This window comes from Dromaius novaehollandiae, chromosome 5 (assembly GCF_036370855.1).
Source record: "Dromaius novaehollandiae isolate bDroNov1 chromosome 5, bDroNov1.hap1, whole genome shotgun sequence".
NCBI classification, from domain to species: Eukaryota; Metazoa; Chordata; class Aves; order Casuariiformes; family Dromaiidae; genus Dromaius; species Dromaius novaehollandiae.
Window position 1 is genome coordinate 65,499,205 of NC_088102.1, and position 14,744 is coordinate 65,513,948.

The 14,744-nt window shown below is 40.9% G+C and overlaps 1 protein-coding gene across 6 annotated transcripts in view; it reads right to left on the reverse strand.

Moving 5' to 3' along the window:
- The window catches only part of PTPN5 (protein tyrosine phosphatase non-receptor type 5), an 87,829-nt gene that overhangs the window by 21,496 nt on the left and 51,589 nt on the right, over window positions 1-14,744 (reverse strand). For all 6 annotated transcript variants that reach the window (XM_026092789.2, XM_064513119.1, XM_026092786.2 and 3 more), the window contains 4 exons: window positions 13,347-13,430; window positions 8,486-8,724; window positions 4,936-5,125; window positions 1,814-1,898 (listed from right to left, as the gene is read on the reverse strand). In XM_026092789.2, coding sequence (XP_025948574.1) covers window positions 1,814-1,898; window positions 4,936-5,125; window positions 8,486-8,724; window positions 13,347-13,430 — 598 coding nt within the window. The remainder of the gene's footprint in view (window positions 1-1,813; window positions 1,899-4,935; window positions 5,126-8,485; window positions 8,725-13,346; window positions 13,431-14,744) is intronic.

Genomic DNA, 14,744 nt, shown 5'->3' on the forward strand with positions numbered 1-14,744 from the left:
GTGTGAGCCTGCTCTTCTGCAGCTTGTTCAGCAGTTCCTGCCATTACTGCTTACTACAGCCAGAACTTAGAGGAATGCTAGGTAGATATACAAAGCAGCATAGGATACACTTGGTCAGTTTGGAAACCAGAAAACGACAAGATGCTTAAAGCCTAAAAGTGTCCTTCTCTCCCTCAACTTGCCGTCAGTTCCCTCTCCTACTTTGCCCACGGGTAATTTACTGGAATCTTCAACTTAGAGGGGATGTAGAGCTTCCCTGTTAGCTTTCTCACTGCTGGCACCGTATTCTGAGATGGGGAGAGCTAACGGGGAAGCCCTCTTCTTTCCTCAGTGACGTCAGGCCATGCTCTGGTCACAGCCAGCAACCCTGTGACATAACATTGCACAGAGACTGCTGGTTTCAGGATTCATTCAGAAAAAAAAAAAATCCAGACAATAAAGGGCTTTGAATAAGCTTGTTAATCCTTGGAGGCATGGTAGGGTACAAGCTAGTTATCTTAATCTTGAGAGATCAAAGTGATAGCAATGGCTGCCAGCAAATACCTGTAAGGCTGAGATGGAGTTTGCAGCAAGTGATTAACCTGCTGAGTGATCATTCCTAGAAGTATATGGCAATGAGCCATATACTTTTACAAGTCAGTTTACAACACAGGAAAAGGGTGTTAAAAATGGCAGCAGTTTTGATGTTTTTGTTTAAACATCCAATTTGAGATATTTGAAGTGGATCCAGTTCTCAAAATATGCATTAGACATCAACTTCAGAATATCCAGGTACTTTAAAATAAAGCCATCTGGACATCTGTAATGGAGGCAACTGAAATCACTAGCCACTTCTGAAATCTTTCCTTTCCTGCAGAAACAGTGAATTAATGCTTGAATGATTCACCTGAATCACTAGTTCATTCTAGGACAAAAAAAAAATCTGAAACATCTGGCTGTGTGCTTTTGCAGCCAGAGTTCACGGAGTGCAAGTGGAGTGCAAAGTCATCAGAAGGTTTGCACAGATGGGATTGTTGACAAAAAACCTGGAACCATTTTCCAACCTGTTTTGTTGCCTAAAATGGTATATATAGCTGAGTACATTTTTGACTTCTCCACATTCATCTTTGCTAACCTGACATAGAACTATTTGGACTTTGCAAATAGAGTTACTATGGCTAATGGTGACATCTTCCAACAATGGCTTAGACCAAAAGAGACGCATGACATCTTCCACTTGTAGCAATTTTCAGTGTATCCTGAAATATGACAGAGAGGAAGAAGAAGATATTTCTAAAAATCAGTTCCAAAACAAAATGTTTCTCAAAATTTCTATTCTTGGCTGAAAATAAAAATACTGTAATAGAAAAGAAAAAGATTTTGATTTTCTCTATCATCGTAAAGCCATCAGGCTGGCTCCTGATACCCATTCTCATTTTGCATGTGAGGTATGATTCTGAGCAAAAACATTGCTCAGGATAACAACACTGCTAGAATTTAGCCCTTCTAAAGGAATTCATCACAAAAAACACTAAGTAACATAAGAATAAACACACCAAGGTCTCAGGTAGAACAGCACCACATGATTCAATTCTAATGACTTAAAAACTTGGGTCCTCCTGATGATCAGTGAATCTTAGGTTCTCCATTCTCTGTACCCCTTTTGAAATTTGATTTATGCTTCAAAGCCATGTTGCTGCTTCATAAATATTGCTTTTGGACAACACACAGTAGTGACAACACAGCTGATAAATCCTGGAAAGCAAAGTGCAAAGCCTTTCAGCATGTGGAACAAACCACCATGCCTCACTGACTTAAAAAGCAGGGAACTTACTTGGGAGAATTGTTTTGTAGCGATTCTTCCGCACTAAGCCTGGAATATCATATTCCTTTGGATCAACGAAGTTCATTGGAATTTCCTGTTCAAAAAATGCAGAGTAGGTAGTATTATTATATTCACAAGAGGAATAAAAAAACCCAAACCCATTACGTCCTGCCTGTGAAGGAGAAGTGATGAAGTCAGCTGAAACATATGGTACTGCACTTCTAGCGATTTACCACCAAAACATGATTGATGTTTCCTTTTACTGCCACTGGCTTTCTTTTCTGAAATACTTAATATGAAAACGCTTATAGTGACTGATTCATTGAGTAATATGCACAATGGCATTATGTTAGCTCCTAGTATTATTAGAACTGAATTACAAGTGTAGGCACTCTGCAAAAGGTGGTACGTAAGACACCCTCCTCCAAAATCGCTGGACCTCAGACACCATCCTTTCTGACTCACACTCCTCCTCTCTCTCAGGACAAAGCGAATAATTTGCTGATGATTCTCACCAGCAACAAATTATGACACACACTATGACAGGCTGGCAGTGTGACCTGGCACTAGGGACTTGGGGGGGGGGGGGGTCACTCTTTGCACTCTCCACACTTCCCTGATCCATGGGCAAGGACAGCAAACAGGTGTTCACTGGTTACTTGCTCTCTACATTACTGGACTAAAGGACACACAGAGATGGAGGGGCTTCTTGTTCTCACTGCTCATTTTTTACAAAGCATCAACCCCAGGCAGAAAGGGCAGTGACAAACAGTGTAAGCACTGACCGGAGTCAGCAGGTGTGCGATGGGTTGGGATGCATCAGCCAGACTCAGCAAAAAAGACGCTTGTGGGAGCTTGCGAGCACAGCTGGCCCTCCCAGCCGCAGCACACCAGAGATGGGAGGTCAGTACTGGACATACTGGGAACGGAGTCAGGGTTGCGTAAGACAGGCAGGCAGTCCTCACGCTGGGAGGAAATTAGGATGAGCAGAGCTATGGATTACGTTAAATTCTGGAGCTTTGGAAGAGTGACTGTCTGCATTCTGTGCATTAAACAGCAGTGAGCATAGTGTTGGGCTTAACCAGAGGCAATTAATAATACAACAATAAAGCAATTGTAGAAGTACTCTTTGGTGGAATTAGCACGTAGTTTCTTCTCAATTTGGGGAACTGCCTGGGAATTAAATCTACATGTTTTCCTTGGTTATGTGATATTTAGTCACCCAAAACTCTGCCTGAGCCAAGCTCTGTGGTCTTTCTTTGTCATTTATTACTCAAGCAAACTCTTGCTGAAATCAACAGGACTCTGCTTTAAAAACCTCTAAAGCCTGTAAGAATTTGAGGGGCTGGCCCTGCAAGTGACACCTCTGACTTTTCTTCTAAAAAGAAACCCAGCTTCTTGCTTCATCATGAATTTGGACTTTGAAAACCAAGTAGGTTAGATACAGACTGAAAACACATGCTACAGGGCTAGCTGGTGATAACTATTTCATAAAAAAATCTAGTCTACTTTTTTCTAATTGAATGAATTTTTGATTAAATGGCATTTTTATCTACACTTTTTCCAATTTTCATTAAGGAATGAAGATGGTTGGGGATGGTTTGGCTGATGAAAATGATTTTCTGAACACGAGGAAAACTCATTCAAGAGCTCTCAGAGAAATGAAACTTTTTTTTCCCCCCTATTTCTAACATTACTTTCATTGCTTGAAAGCTGCAGTGGGCCTTAGAGACTGATGAAACTGCACATGGACTTGCTTAGCAGTCAACTCAGACACTCAATAAGCAAACACTTCCTCTCTAGAACAGCAATAGATGCTTTACATTAAAAGAATTAGAGGTTGCCTACACAGAAGTTGCTCTTTGTTAACTTGTACAGCACTACATGAATTAAGAGCCCCATACATTTGGCGGTTTATTTTAAAATTAAGGTCCGAACTATCGCACCTCTACCTGCTTAGAAAGGGAATAAAACCTAGAAATTGCATGAGGAGGGTGGATAGCAAGGAGTACTCTGAAGTGTTAAACCTTACAAGTCACAAAGAGGACAGGTTGAGAGGACTGCTGGGTTGCAAAGCATCCTCCTCCCCCCACTCTGCTGGGACTCCACACCTAAGAGAATATTTGATAGGATGGCATTAATTTCAGTAGCTCTTGGTTACATGCCCTGAAATGCCCCAGGGTGCAGAGGCTGTGCCTTGGTTAGTTCCCATCTTGTGCAGTAGTTTACAACCCTGTCTAGCAGATGTAATAGTCATATCCACTGCAGCATTTTGCATTTTTTTGCCCAGGTACAAACGGCAGCACCTACAGGGGAGACTCAAACAGTTAAGAGGACACTCAGATGGAACACTAATAACTAAAATGCCATGGTAGTGACTAGACTGAAATGTATCTGGCCTTTATCCCAAACTACTTAGAAACCCAATTGTCACCTGCTTACTTCATCTGTTTATGTCAAAGCTGTATTCTTCCCCCAAATGAGGCTAAGAGTTCTTTCCCCCAAATTAAGAGAAGACACAGAAACCAGGGAAACATACTTCAGAATCCTAAAAGCAACTAAAAGAGCAGTTTATAGCTAATAAATAATTTTTGTGCAGATAAAAACAATAAAGCATATTCTCCACGGCTCCTGCTGAGTGACGTAGCCACTCTGTGCTTCAGTTGTCTGGAGAATATTCCGGCAATTTTGACAATAGCTCCATGCCAAGCACTGAGGAGTAAAGAGCATTCATTCAGGTTGATTTCATCCCTAGGGCAACTCCACAGATTTCAAGAAGTCAGGCCTACAGCAAACTTGGCTTTTTTTCTATACTCTAGTGAATTATTTTTCCCTTGAACACAACATGCTGAGAAAAATAAATAAATTTGTGAAAACACAGCCGTTTTTCATTGCCAGACCAATTCTGTCATTTGTAAGTGGCAAGATCACTGCAACCTTTTAGACCATTGACATTTCAAAGGGTGATGAATTTGAGGATTTCATTAAGCGCTTCACGGATGGAAGTGGAGCTTTTATTTACTAATTTTAGCCTTGCAGAAAATAATAGCAAGACTCACAGAAGAGAGACAACACCCACTTTTCTGATGCTGCTGGACTCTTACTCTATGGAGAGAGGTCTGAATACTCACAAAAAACTCTGCCTGGAGTATGAAGGGATCCAAAGCTTTCTTGTGCAGCTCCTCTTCAGTAAGGATGTTTGATGCTGTCTGGAGGTATTCTTGAGCTGACTGTTCCCGTGGTGACATGACATAGCCAAAACCTTGTTCAGAACAGCCTGGTGTACACATATCCAATGTGAGTGAAACGTTTGAACCTCTTCTGCAAAAGACAGCAATCAGAGTTTGTTTACAACAGAAGAGATTGACCCACCATTGCCAGTACATGTCAGCAATGGATACAGTGCCAATGACAGATAAACAGCAATTTCAGAAAAACCCTCAGCTGATTATGCTGGGTACATTACTGTCACTACCTGTGAACAACGGGTGATGTAGCCAAGACCAGAAGACTATTCCTGTAACGAAAACAGACTGGAAGATGATAGCCAACACTTGCAAAATGTTGTCTACAGTGAGGTAACTCTCTGTACTGTCACCTAAATACAAGCAACTTGCTTTTCAAAGATGTTGAGCAGGCAACTGCAAGGAAGTTTTAGCACTTCGGTAGATCACACCATATTTTTGGATGTCTAAATACAGACTGACATTTTAAACATTATCAGTGAAAATCCTGGTCCTAATTTTCTTTAGGTCAGATCTCACACTCTTCTCCTACTGAATAAGCATTTACCAGTAACCCAGAACAATATCAGTGCAGTAAGATCTTGAGATAAACGTTACCAGTTCAACATGAATAATGGCAGGAGACGCTGACCCATTACTGTAAATAATTTTTCTGCCTGGAAAGCTTTCCTTCCCAACACTTAATCGTGAGAAGGGTAAAATGAAGGCCCTAACATTTTGACAGTGATGATAAAGACACTGGTGTTTGTTGAGTGTAGAAATGTTAGTGGCATTTACATAAGTTAGCCATGCTATAAAATGAAGAAGTCAAAATCTGAGCAATGTTTATTGAACACAGTTTTAAAGCATTCCTGAGCTTCTGTCAATCTCACACAAAAAAGACAAAAGTAAGGTCCAAACGTCATCAACGAATCTGTAGTTGAGTATCTTTAAAACAATAATAACACCATGCAATATGATGATTACTATCTGTAATATTCTATACATCCACACAATAGACCTATATTTGGTGACTCTCAATTGGCAAAAATCTACTTAGGAACTACTTGCAGGAGCTGTTGAAAAATACATGTGCATACAGGCCAAACCAGCTCACAGAGAAGGGCAGAAGTTGTTACTAGGCTGACAGCCCTTTTCTGGATTCAGGAGTGTTTCCAAAAGATGTGCAGCCAGCCTCCTGCTATGATTCACAGTCATGGGGAAAATAATCTTGCATGAAACAACCAACAGTGGTAGACATTGAATTTTTAGTGGCACTTTTTATAAGATTTTGACCCTATCCCGTGAGCTGTTAAATAGCTACTACATCCCCCCGCCCCAACACCCTCCTCCTCCCCCAGCAATACCTGCATTTGACTGGTAACAAATGCTTCTCATTTTTTTTAACGTAGAAGAGACTATGTACATAAAGATATTAATATCTCCTCAGGATGCGGAAATGAGATTGTCTCTTCTTAAGGATGACATTCAGCACTGTTCCAAGTTAGCTAGTGGTTATCCTTGTAATGGTGCAGATGATTAAGGAATGACAGAAATGAAAGAGATGGAGAAGCAGACTGGATGAAAAAGAGGGGTGGGTAGGGAATTTAACACAATAACACATAAAGAGTGACCAATGCTTGATGTGAATGAAATCTGTCAGAGCACAACCCAAATCTGAAATAGCCTCTGACTTCTCGAGCACATGTTAAAAAAATTTATTTTACATCTTAGTGCATACATTCTATATAGTGTGAGAACTTCAAGCAATTGGTTCCTATATCCCATCTCTGCTTCTTCAACAATTTTTATTTGTTGTTGATATTCCCTAGGTCTCTTGAAACACTGTAGATTTCCTGCAGCCTGTCACCTGAGAAGAAATGGCATAGTCTCTAAAGAGAGATGGAATGAAATCACGGATGGTGAAAGGCACAAATGACTCGGTTGCATTTCAAGACCCATCTTGCCTATAATGAAAACAATGGCAAAACTCACTGCTTATCAACAGGCTCAGGGACATGCCCTAGAGGTCACTGTAATCTCATATTTAAAGCAGAAAATTATAATGTAAAAGGTGTGACATTTTAGGACAAGTTATGTAACCATGATTAAAGTGAGAGAAAAAGCATTGTAAGCCCATACGGGCAAATTAAAGGTCTCTGCTGTAACACTCCACTTTTATCAAATAGCAGCATGTGGAGCTTTGGAAACTTGGTATCATACACTTTTAGATGATCTACTCTTTGTTTTAAGTTTTAGATGAGAGCATTAACTATTGTTAACACTCCAATTAAGCTTAAAAACCTGGGAAGAAAGAAAAGTGATACTTTTCTATGCTGAGCCCTCCAGTAACCTCATTCTTATTCATAACACCGCCACCTCTGCAGAATTTCTTGACGGGATTTCTATCCCTGAGATCTGCCTTCTGTTTTCCTGAGACAACTGAAAGAATGCAACATAGATAGAGATGGAGGCTGCCAACCATGTAAACTCAGGCTTCTTGTGGTCTACAGAAGAAGAAAGGATAGGAACTTTAAACCAACTCCAGCTTCAGAGATGAAGATGCCAAGTCTGATGTACTTCTCCTTTCCTTATACACACACACACACATATATGTACGTGCATGCAGACACATGACTAGTAAAGTGAAATAATCTTATGGATGAAAGTGTAAGAAGAGTTCAACCCAACTGAGTGCTCAGTACTCTGCTGCACCTTCCCCTGTCCCCACTCACACGTTCTGGAATTCACGTATCTCTGGGCTTCTGTGTCTTTCAGAGCATGCCCATCACAGTGACCCTTCTGTAAGATACATGAGTGAAGATGGAGAAATGCAACACAAACCAATACTGCATCCTTCCCATCTTCCTTTTTTCTTAAAACTGTCCTTTCCCAGCTGTTAATATCTTAGAAGCTCTGTTCTCCCACCGGTTCAAGGAGTGAACCCCAAACTTCAGTATCAGATTCATTTCAAAGGCATTCATTCACTTTAGGATTAACCCATAAGAGAACTACTACAGATGACCATTTGTACTACAACTGGCTTCTGGAGAAAGGACTAATCCTCCAGCAGGAATGATAGGAAAAAAAATTAACAGGGTCTACCTCTCGGCGGTAAAAAGTTTCAGCGCCCTACAGTGGTTTTCATGCTACACAGCTGCCATCTTGGGGAATGGCAAAAGACTAATCAAACACAAATAGATTTCCTAAAAGAAACAAATATCATTTCTGAATAAGACTTGTTGACAGCCATCTGGAAACCACACATTTGTTGGCTAGTATATTGTATATTTATGACTGGACTGAAAACAGATAGAAAATAAAGCAGCTGCTTGGCTTTGAAACTGCATTTTAAAGTGTCATTCATGCAGGCAACAAAGCTTCCTGTTAGGCACAGAACTCCTAAGCCCATAAAGTCTGGGACCAAACTTTCCCCTCTTCATTGCATCTACCCTACCTTTCTTGCAAGCCCACGGATTTAACTGTTAGCGTAGCTGGATCTGTCTCCGCTTTAATGTCCATTACGCAGTCAAAGACCGGGGTCTCCGGTACAGGATCCAAATCTAGGAAGTCATCCTCATTTTTATCCTCTGTCCACTCTGAGTACGTGAACGAAGGCTGACGGCTCACAGATTGGCGTCTGTCCTCTTGTAGCGGAAAGGGGGGGTCTGGACGGGCTCTGACCAGATGCCAAAACTGGAGGAAACAAACATTTAAAAAACCTTTCTGCTTGTTGCCAGCCCTTCCATACAAGCCTAGAGGATGTGTCTTTAGGGCAGCAGCCTGATTCACTACACCTCGTAGAACTGGACGCTATTAAAGAGGACAGGAATGTTCCATGCAGGAGCAGCTTTTCAGTGCATGTTACAAGGATTCACATCTACCTATTCAAACATGCTTTCAGCCACAGATGTTTCCACAGAGGTAGCCAGGCTTAACTCGGGGACACAGTGGAAGTGGAATGTGCTTGTGACTGTCATATGCAAGCCAATGTGATAGCCCTGTCCTTTTGTTCAGTTTATTACCCTTCCTATACTTGTTTACAAAACCAAAATCTACTGTACTGTTCTGCAAATCATATCTTTCCTGACTTAAATCTAAGACATAGATATAGCTGGGTTAGGAAAAATAAATATGATTTTCCTGAACTGCACATCCTTGATAATCTGGCACTATAGCCTAAATCCATGTATAAACCAATGGCATTCTAAAGAAGCCTCAATTTTGATGCACCTGGTTTTGAGGTTCAGAACATCTATATAATTTTTTGACTAGTGGTGAAGGCTGTTCTGTAACCTAACTGTGTGGTTTACACATAAAATAATAAATCCTGTGAAGTTCTAGGGCATAAACATAGGGCATAAAGTTTATAACAGGAGTTAATGAAGGGTTGAAAATGGTATGAATTAACAATTATTGTATCATATTGGTTTGCACAGATATTGTGGCAGACTAGATGATCTGGAGATATTACCAGCAGACTGTTTAATCCTACACATAGGCATCAGTTAAAAACTTCAAGTCCATATCTGAACTCCAGGATCTGGACTCTTATGCCAACTTCATTCCTCTAGCATAGAACTAGGAGCAATGTCACCCAGGTTAAATGTTAGACAAACTATCTTGTCCTGCTGTGCACCCTTTTGAAACCAAGGAGATTTTGAGAATGTGTCTGTCATATTTCCCAAAGTAAAGCCTCTTCTGACTTTTTCTTATGTGGCTTTTAAATGGGCAGTTGACTTTAGAAAACATGTACTGTTGAAAAAAGGCTTAATTTCTCTTCTTATGTTATTAAAGCACATCAGTTTCTACAGGATTTTAAAAGCCAATTTTCTCGAGCCTGTGTATCTTCATATACTTTCATTCCTCTGAGCCTAGACAATGAAAAGAAGTGAGGCAAGTTTTCATTTCTGTCCATATCCAGTTTTAGAGAAGGTTACACTCTCACAAAGCAGCAGTATTCAGTTGACAATTACTTCCAAGAGAATGTTTTTTGTTGCAATAAATCAAAGTACACAGCAGCTACAGAAACAAACATAGGAACGTAATTGCTAGGCTTTTAATTTAAACACATTTGGGGCCAAATCTGAACTGAATCTGTCCATGCCTGGCCCGATGCATGACAAGCAAACAACTTAAAGATCTGATTCTGTTTTCAATCTTTAAGATGACTTTCCGAGCTTGGCAGTCTCACAGTACTAGCCACAGTTCTTACTAGCCACAGTTCTTACACATACCCAAGGACCATAATATCCAAGCAGTTCACAGTGTAAAGTATTTATCTGCTCAACAGCTTTGTACAGGAGGAGCATGTTGTTGTTGTTACTATAATCAACACTTGTGCTGAGGGCCATGTGTAAAGCCTAGGTGCCAATTATATACTACAGATGCTAGTGCAGAGCTGGTATGGTCACACAGGATTGAATTTACTGGTGATATTAACAAGCCGTAAATCCAAAGGAATATAAAGTTTGCCCTAAAAGCAGAGGCGCTTTTCTTCAGGTTGGAAAAAGTGTGTAGACAATAAGAGCTTCCCAAGACACTGAAGGAAATTAAATTACACTTAAAAGTAATGGGATTAAACTAAATAATAGAAAAATAGTCAGCTCTGAAAACCTGGTCAGGAGGACTAGACAGCTAGTTCCTTGCAGCTGCCTGGGCCTTAAAGCACCATCTAGTCCTTCCTGAGGCAGAAAACAGACAGCATCAGTAATACAAGCCTCAAGCGCTCTACCCAGCCAGTTGTTTTCACTGTGATCACTAACCTAGCAACACATCCTGGTATTTGGGTATTCTCAGAAAAGTGTCTCAAACCTTGGCTCAGGTCTGCTCTCCTGAAAAATCTGCTTTAACATTTGTTAGATTTACAAACTCCCTGATATAGGAATGATCTGGATTTCAGTGTGTGAACAGAGCAGGCAGGCAATTAATTCTCTTGGTATTATGTCTGAGACTCTGCTTGTCCACCATTTCTCAGCCTTCTTAGATGGCCCAGCAGCTGTTGCCCTACACTAAAACACCAAAGTAGTTGTATAAATAGTCACAACTTCTTTCCCCAGAGAACCACTGAAGCAGGACTGGAAGTTACCACAGGTGCTGAATTAAAAAAAAACCAAAAAACAAACAAACAAACAAACAAAAAAAGCATAAGCTGCTTCTCACTAGCACATTATCTAGTACCTGCATTGGTGTGGGACTGATGTATCAGGTCCATGTATAATGAGAGAAGGGTACATTTGGAAAAGAAAGATTTCATCATAAATGCACTCCTCAATGTAAAGGACTCCTTCTAGGTTCCTTCAAGGCAGCAAATGCCTTAAAATCCATGAAAATAAAAAGAGAACACACTGGGCTGAGACAGAGGGAAAATACATAAAACTCTTCTTGGAACTATCTGTTGCCCATCAAGCTGGGATCTAGAAACCCTGTTCAGCTCTGTCACTGCATTATTTGTCATGTCCTGCTAATGAACGTTTTACACCTTATTCCCTAGATGCTGGTAGAAGCAGATGTTTTCAGATTGTAAAGCTGCCTGACCTGTTCTCATTTACACTGGTATAACCGTTCACTTTCAAGGAGTTGCTACTGATGCAAAACAGTCCAAGGTCAGACCAGAATTTTTGGACAAAGAGAGCTCTCTCTCAGAGTTACTCTCTGTGCTAAGAATGGCTTGGCAATAAAATGTTTCCATCCAGCTACAAATAGGTTCAATATTAAGAGAAATCATACCCCTGCTATTCTGATTTCCAGCTCAGAATGTTTTGCTGTAAAATTAAAGCAGCATCAAAAAAATCAGAAAATTGTGTAAGCGAGGCTAACTTCCTTGCCTACATCAATGATCCCAATAATGGAGGTATTAACACTAACTACTTTGCTTTGTGAATGGTTTTAAAAGTACATTCACCTGACGCATTAAGCAGAAGATTTTGCCACTGTGCTGCCTCGAAGTGAACTGTGATATGCATTATGACGAACCTCATACTGGGCCACACTAGAAGTGTGGCCAACAGACCAAAGGAAGCTATTATTCCCTGCTACTTAGTGCTGGTGAAGCTGCACCTTGCATAGTGGGTCCAACGTTAAGCTCTTCAGTTTAAGATGGATATGAACAAATTGGGGCGGGCCCAGTGGAGGGCTATGAAGAAGGTCAGCAGTCTAGAGCACATGGCCTGTGAAGGAGTTTGAGAAGTTGGGCTTGTTCAGCCTGGCAAAGAGAAGGCTAAGAGCAGCCTGCAACTACTTGAAGGGCAGCTACAGAGATGATGCAGCCAAACTCTTCTTGGTAGTGACAGCTGGTATCACAAGGGACAACAGCCACAAGCTGCAGCTCAGGAAATTCAGACTGGACATTAGGAAAAACTTCTTCCTCACAGGAGCCATGCAGCCCTGGCACAGGCACCCAGAGAAGTGGTAAACCTTGGAGGTTTTCAAACCTTGTCTAGAAAAGCCATGTCTGACTGGTCTAGTGCTGGTGACAGTCCTGCTTCAAGCAGGATGTTGGAGTAGAGATGTCCCAGAGGTTCAATCCCACCCGCAGTCCTATGGTTCTATGACGTACTGCATTATACTGCTCAGTCACTCAAACCACACGTATATGGTACAGCCTCAGCTTCCTGAACCGCCTGAAGGTGCACTACGGTAAGGACAGGAGGCCATGTTCTACCTGTATTTTCAAGGACTGTAGTCCCACTCTAATGTAACAATATACAGGGGTATGAAAAGTCATGTTCAGCTAGAGCTCCCCGAAGAAAGAAAGAATTCCCCCTAGATTTCCCACCTAGCGCACATCTTTGTGCCAGTGATATGATCAGTGGAGAAGCACAACATGTGGTCCTTCTGCTCCCAAACAGCTAACTAGATTAATTGCAGTTATGCCATTAATCTCGTTCGGCAGCTGGGGCCTTGGCCTACATCTACAAGGGTATTACATTCACATGCACACTGGTGCTCTGGATTAACTCTTGTTGCCATCTAAGTCAATGCATGCTCTGTGGTCAATTCATAGGGCAGCAATATTTGATGCTCCCTTTACTGGATCATATCCCTCCTACCATAAGTGAAAATATTTTACCCACCTGTGGATGGAAGGAATAAAAGCCATCAGCTGAATCCCCAATTCATCAAGAAATTGAGCAAGGATAAGTGTAGTCAGGATTCCTCTATGTAAAGCATGACAGTAATTACACAGAAATATCCCAAAAGGTATTACTTTAAAAATCAACTTAGGCTTAACATCAACAACCGAGAGTAAATTAGACATTTTCTAAAAACTTGCTGGAAAAAGGCATGAACATAGTTTACACAGTATCATAGCTTACCAGAGATCCTACAAGAAACAGTCCTAGAGAAGCTAATGACAGCAGGATATATGATATCACGATGCTCCCGACTCTGGTCAGGTCCTGTGAAACGACAGAATTGACAATGATTCATGAAGTATTTAGGGGCACAGTATAGCATCTGTGTGTGTTCTCAGTAACAGTCTGTATTCATTCTTGTATTTCCCATGTTGATTAGTCATACCATACTCTTGTCTGTGGAAAAGCCACCACCAACAAAAAATGTCAGGCTTTGGAGATGACTGAAATTGAAACCATCTCTGAGCCCCCAGATCTCTGAACATCTGAAAACTGGCTTTCAGCATTTTGGCACCAGCCATCACAGTGAAACTGCTTCCTATCCTCATACATTTCCAACACTGAGATTGGGATCCATGAGTCAATTTTGCAGCTTGGGCGTGTCACAGTCCATGTAGTTTTATCCCTTGGCAAAGGGCTTTGGTGGCAGTTTAGTACTGTTCATTTGTTTAGGGGCCTTTACAAAAAATCCAACGCAGAGGAGTTTTCTAAGTTTTCTGCATGTTCTGAGAAGTGTCGTAATGTCCATTCCCAGCACTGGCAGTGATACTCATTCCAATATCCTAGCCACATCAAAGTAGTTCAGAGTTCAGCCTATTCTCAGTAACAGGTGCAAAAGGTACTTCTAACGGAATTCAGAGGGCTAGGAATTTTACTCTGCTTCTGACGCATTAGCATGGCTAGGGAGAAATTCAGACTTAAGAGCTTTTATTTGCTCATTTTAATGTCAGTAGATTTCTTCCCCTTAACTGTTCTCAAGTCTAAATTGTAGTAGATTAGTACTGTAAATAGTGCTATAATAAACAGTCCTCAAAGGATATGCATGAACACCTGCACAGAGTCATACTTGGGGTGTTCTTGTGGTGCATTCTAGGAATCGCTCTCCTCCACACTGAACCCACAAAACTCCTACTTTAAGTCCAAGTCATATAAATCAGGGGTTTTCTGTAAGAAACAATTTGTTAATGACTGACCCACTGCAAATAAGATACAGATAATCAGAGTGCCTTATCTTCTATAAAGAGCTTTGATTATGCATTACAAATCCAACTGAGAAAGGTCAAAGAAAAAGTACTTCTTTCAAATAAACAAAAGAGCAGGCGATATGTAGCTCAAACACTATTAAGTGAACACAGAAAGCACTCCACTGTACTTCAACCCTAAGAGGCACAGAGTCAGAGTTCCTATTTGTACTGCACAGCCTCTGCTACAAAGATTGTGTGCAATGAATCTAAACACTCTGACAGCAAATATATTTGGCGTGATTTTTGAAAGTATCTGCTTACCATTTAATTAAAGTTCTGTCCACACTAGAGAAATCTGCAGTGGGTATAATTACCCCAGTAATTCATCAGATGA